The sequence below is a fragment of the Aegilops tauschii genome, chromosome 4, assembly GCF_002575655.3.
Source record: "Aegilops tauschii subsp. strangulata cultivar AL8/78 chromosome 4, Aet v6.0, whole genome shotgun sequence".
NCBI classification, from domain to species: domain Eukaryota; kingdom Viridiplantae; phylum Streptophyta; class Magnoliopsida; order Poales; family Poaceae; genus Aegilops; species Aegilops tauschii.
In genome coordinates, this window is record NC_053038.3 from 505,309,193 (window position 1) to 505,315,064 (window position 5,872).

Genomic DNA, 5,872 nt, shown 5'->3' on the forward strand with positions numbered 1-5,872 from the left:
GATTCTACATGTGGCAAAATCTGGTGGAATGTAGATGATATCCAACGGCCAGTAGTGCTCGGATTTGCTATCTTTGTACCGTCGGATTGGCTTCATCCAACGACCAACTTTCAAAGTTATGGTTTGGTTTGCAGCCTAAGGTTGCCACGCCTAAGCTTAGGCGTGCCGACATGTGTTTGGTTCATTGCTACACTTGTGGCTTGCCACACTTTTCTAGCTACATGGTCCACATGTCATAGACTCAACTTCTTGCCAAATCTTGCCACACTTGTGGTGGCCATTTTGTTAGCCACATTTGTTGTGGCAGACACACTTTGCCTAAGCTTAGTTGTGGCAAAGTTAGTCATGAATGAAGTTCAACCATGGAGTCTTCTAGATTCTACATGTGGCGGAATCTGGTGGAATGTAGATGATATCCAACGGCCAGTAGTGCTCGGATTTGCCATCTTTGTACCGTCGGATAGGTTTCATCCAACGACCAACTTTCAAAGTTATGGTTTGGTTTGCAGCCTAAGGTTGCCACGCCTAAGCTTAGGCGTGCCACAAGTGTGTTTGTTCCCTCTTCATGCATGCTCAACTCAACACCCCTCTTCATGTATGCTCTCTTCATGCATGCTTCTAGTGTATTTGTGCTAATCTAGTGTGGACTCATGCACCCTCCATACACTCTACCAAACACCCAAAAATGGGTCGAGAAGGGAACTCTTGGGATCATGCACTCTTCATAAACCCTACCAAACACACCAGGCATGTGTTTGGTTCATTGCTACACTTGTGGCTTGCCACACTTTTCTAGCTACATGGTCCACATGTTATAGACTTAACTTCTTGCCAAATCTTGCCACACTTGTGCTGGCCATTTTGTTAGCCACATTTTTTGTTTCAGACACACTTTGCTTAAGCTTAGTTGTGGCAAAGTTAGTCATGAATGAAGTTCAACCACGGAGTCTTCTAGATTCTACATGTGGCAGAATCTGGTGGAATGTAGATGATATGCAACGGCCAGTAGTGCTCGGATTTGCCATCTTTATACCGTCGGATTGGCTTCATCCAACGACCAACTTTCAAAGTTATTCACACACTATATAGGGGTATAGATATTACTGCCGGTTTAGAAGAATTACCATGGAAAACTATCCAACCAGGTCAGAGTCTGAATCTGCGGCTAGCTGCAAACCCTTACTAGAGGATCACAGGAGACTAGACTAGACTAGATTACTTTTCTGCCTAGACCTAGAAGTAATTTCCTTTCAGGAAAAAATAAATACAGAAGATTAGAACCAATGTACTCCTAGAGCCCTAAATTAAGAGAGGCAGCCAAGGTGGTAGTACTGCTACTACTACATGCTACAGCCCATAGACAAAAACATGTTCCATTCCAATCGATTCACATGAGCCCCAACCAGCCCCAAAGGAAAGAACAGTCTCTTTTTCTGAACTTGCCTCCTCTCCTTTTTACCCCTCTCCCTCATCATGCACTGCATGCGATGTGGGTATGGTATGGCACCCCTCACGCCACATGGCCAGAGGAACAAGAGCCAAAAAACAGTCCCCTCTGTATCCCACTCACCACCACCGTCCAACGCCCCTCTCGAAAATGCACACCATGCCCCAATGCTTTCCTTTGTCCAGTTGCTACCTAGCTCCTCCCTCCCTCCCTCCATGCTTCCAGGTCAGTAATCTGCAAGCAAGCACACAAGTTTGCTAAGTATCTTGTTCACAAGAGATTTGGAGCTGGTTGCTGGAAACTCAACACAAGCCAAATGACTCACCGTCCTTCTTCTTGACCAGGCTTCTGGCGAAGAGCAAGCAGATGACCAGGAAACCCAGGGCCAAGGCTCCACCCAGCACGATGGCTACAGTCTTGGCTGTCTGCTGCCCTGAGATGAGATGAGATGCAGAAGGAGAATGAATGGCCAAGTCGACAGAGATCAAAATCAAACTAGGGATGATACCACGTCTCATCATGGGTACAATCATAGAATGCCGTATCTCCAGCAAATCCACAAAAGAAAAGGTAAACAATGTACTACTCCTAGGTGCTAGTGGAAAACAGCTTTTCTCAAAGACCGAGCAGGCAGATGCATAAAAAACTCACTAATCTAGGCTGCTGCCATGGACTACTTCTAATCTAGTAGTAGTAGTTCAGAAACGAAGCATGGACTGAATATATAATGGAGTTATCAGTAATGAGCCTCCCTTACACTGGAACTCAACAGTGCAAAGAAGAAGCATAATTGACAAAAGAAAAGGGGAAGATCCTGCCAATCTGCCATCATAAACAAGCACAATTGATCCCTGTCCCTCAAATCTTAGGCTGACCAACCAACCAAGAAGGGAATAAGATCATGCCACTGTCTGCATCAGAGTTCCACTTTGACATGGCAAAGATACGCTCATAACTCCTGCCTACCTAACACTGGACCATGCAAGGCTTGTTTGTAATCTAAATGATGAGCACCTGAGAGGGCACTAATCTATACTCTACTACAAATTCGTCCAGAGGAGTGGCACCAAGAAACACAAGGCGCTCCCTCAATCCCCATCAATCAATTCGAACCAGAGAATCCTGCCAGGATCTCACCTACACATGTACAAACAAATCCACCGACAGTAGTTCACATGCATGAACTAGCCAGTAGTAGCCACCAGCAAGAATCATAATGCAATTAGTAACATAATACTAATACCACATTTGTTTGCCCAAAATTACTAAACACAATCCATCAATCAAATATTCGCTATTCAGATTTCAAATTGGATCACTGCAGAATGAACCAAATCAGTATTCTAAATGCAGTTGGAAGTGAATGTGGAGGCACAAATTTGCGAGAAAGCAAGGAAGAAGGAAGGAACGGTACCTCCGAGGCCGCCGCCGCCGCCGTGGGGCACGCCGTGGGGGTAGTAGCTGTAGGTAATGTAGCACTTGTCGAGGTAGACCTGGCCGGAGGGGGCGCCGCCGCACTCGACGGCGACGCGCTGCACGGCCTGGGTGACGCAGTTGCTGCAGTCGACGTTGGAGAGGTCGCCCTCGCACTGCGCCAGCGCGTACACCTGCTGGAAGCTGGTGGCGAAGAACCCGCCGGCGCTGGAGCCGGCTCCCCCCTCGAGCTGGCTGAAGGCGGTGCCGCGGCGGGTCTCGAAGTCCGCGGCGGCGGCGCCCCCGCCGGAGCCGCAGGTCTTGAAGAGCATCTGGACGCCGGAGACCTGGGGGAAGCCGGAGATCTCGTAGAGCGCGAGGCAGCCGTTGAGCTGGACGCGGGCGGCGACGGCGCCCCCGCAGAGGTCGCGCCAGGAGGACATGGCGCGCGCGACGCAGGAGGAGCAGTCCGGGCCGGAGAGGTCCCCGCGGCACTGGAAGAGGCCGAAGACGGAGGCGGAGGCGGAGGAGGCGGAGGCCGAGGAGGTCTTGTAGAACTTGGCGGAGGCGGACTGCGCGGCGAGGGCGGAGGAGAGCGCCGCGACGGTCGGCGGCGGCGCGCCCCCCGCGAAGGTCTGGTTGGCGCAGCCCTTGTAGACGACCGCGTACAGGTCGGCGCACGACGCCGGGCGCGGCGTCAGGAGGACGAGGAGCAGGATGGCGGCGGCGGCGAGGTGGAGGGGGCGGGGGCGGCAGGGAATGCCGCCGACGCCCATCTGGCCGCGCTCTGGAGGTCGGTCCTCGGTGGTGCGCCGGAAGCAGAGCTCCGCTGCTCACTCCACCACCCCCTGTTTTGGCGCTGGTCTGGCGGTGGTGGTGTGTATGCGCTTGCGAGTTGCGGCGTGAGATGTGCTGCTTGCTTCGCTTGGTCCGCGCTCTCTCCGCGTCCGTTTCAGCTGACGATGGTAATGTGGCGCAGTTAATGGGGGGGGCAGAGAAAAGCACGCAGTTTGGGTGAGCAGGACGCAAATCTGCTTCTCTGCGTGCACTGGCCACGGTCCACAGACGGTGATCTTAACTTCTTCACTCACTTCGTACGGCTGAAAGCTTGAAACGGCCACCCGCAAAAAAAGAAAAAAAGCTTGAAACGGCAGGAGGAAATATCAATCTGTATGAACATAGTAAAGCGGCATGATAACGATGCTATCCTTTTGACATTGCCATGATAATGGTCCTTGGTAAGTAAAGATGGTTTGGTCTAGTAGTAGAAAGGGACGTGGAAGCTTTGCCGATGGACACGACGGGACACAGAGGGTGGGTGAATATGGTGGCGAACTTTTGAATGAACTCGTCCGTCTTATGAGACGGGCACGAGGGCGACTCTCCACGCGGTGAAAAACAATCAATCCGCGCCTACTAGCGAGCACTAGTAATAAGTGCGCTGTGTACGGGGTTTGGTGAGACGAGGATCACCCGACCCGAGTGGGCTTGGGCTTGGAGGACCGTATGCGTATGCACGTACGGGTGGAGCTCTCGGGTCCCGGCCGGCCGCAGTTTCGCCGCTTTGGCATCTGCGGAGCGTCTCTCGGCGGGGCCGGTGCGCTCTTTTCTCAACAGCCACTAAACAAAACAAAACGTCGTCGTTTAACGGCTACAGAGCCCCACAGTCGAGCAGCAAAGAAGTTGCTTTGACAGTACCTTGGTTTTTCCCAACCTCCTTTCCGGAAAGAAAGACACTTTCTAGCAGGTCACTCTTCCTGTTTTTTTTATTGAGGGCCACTCTTCCCCCGTTGGTCACGGTGAGCCCACATAGACAATCGCCACCGGCCTTTCCAAGGGGGCCCACGGTCCACACGGTACGACGACGACCAATCCTTGTTTAATGATCAATCGTAACAATGGTTTGTTACACTTTGTTTATTATTCCCGGCCAATCTCCCGTTGCTGGGCAGCGGATCACCGGAGGAGCCCCTTGCTTTAGTAAGGACTTTAGCTAGATCAGCTAGCCAGCCAGCTTTGTGCAGGACAGGGGGCAAGGAATTTGGTTTGGTGGGATACGGGGAATTGTCTGGTTTGGTACGGGGGCCGGGAGGGAGAGAGGATATCAGAGGGGATCCTGCTTTCCTCCGTCCCGTTTTGATTGAACGATACCCTTTCTTTGACCTGACGGGGCCTCGCTTGACCGGAGCTCTCTCCGGTCGTGGATTTGGCTCTGGCTGTTGGTATTGCTGCTGCGGCATCTGCATGGGCTCTTGGCTGGCTCCTGCTGAAAAGAGATTTTGCAGGGAGCAGCAGGCGACTGAGGTCCCGGGAAATGCACGGAGCAGATAGATACAGTAGATGCTTGGAGCGTTGTGGCAACGGGCAGTGGGAAAAACAGAGTTACCGTGGTCGAAGCGTATGTTCTGATTGACTGGTCAACCAGGCCTTGACACAGCAAACAGAGCTTGATCGATTATGTACTTCCAGTAACTACCACTAACGGTATGTGGCCGAAATCACTGTTCTGACCTTGTCAACGTTTATCGTCACAAACTGAACTCAACGTGAAAGTATTTCGCGATTTGACCCTTTTAAAAACGCCAGGGCCCGCGGCGTTTCCACCCAACAAAGAAACGCCGAGCAAGCTAGCGTTCCTGGCCAACAGGTAAACGCCGTGGTAGCTTGCGTTTCTACCCTGGCCCACAGTCAGTCCGAACCCGCTGTTTTCGCTGACGTGGCACGTGTGAAACGTCAATGTCCCTGCCGTTTCTGGACTGGATTAAGTAATGCGCCCCGGGCCGCGGGGGCCTAACCCAGCCCACTCGCAGCCCCGGTCGGGCAGTTCTTCCAGGGACGAACTGGCGGCCGCCCCCTCCCTCTTCTTCACCAAATCTCCCCCAGATCTGCTATTGTGATCATCAAAACGAGTAGATCGGAGCATCCCCGAGTTACTTGAGGTATTCTCTTCCCAATCCTCCATTTATTTTCAATCAAGATTGGCTATTGTAGATGCATTTTTTTCAAACATGG

General features: G+C 52.1%; 1 protein-coding gene across 1 annotated transcript; it reads right to left on the bottom strand.

The window, feature by feature from the left end:
* Nucleotides 1-1,086: 1,086 nt before the first annotated feature.
* Nucleotides 1,087-3,910, bottom strand: LOC109755434 (plasmodesmata-located protein 2). Its single transcript, XM_020314346.4, has 3 exons — nucleotides 2,862-3,910; nucleotides 1,773-1,880; nucleotides 1,087-1,681 (listed from the first exon to the last, which is right to left on the bottom strand). Exons 1-3 carry the CDS (start codon nucleotides 3,634-3,636, stop codon nucleotides 1,674-1,676), a joined length of 891 nt encoding a protein of 296 aa, XP_020169935.1. The 5' UTR covers nucleotides 3,637-3,910; the 3' UTR covers nucleotides 1,087-1,673.
* Between the last annotated feature and the right edge of the window lie 1,962 nt (nucleotides 3,911-5,872).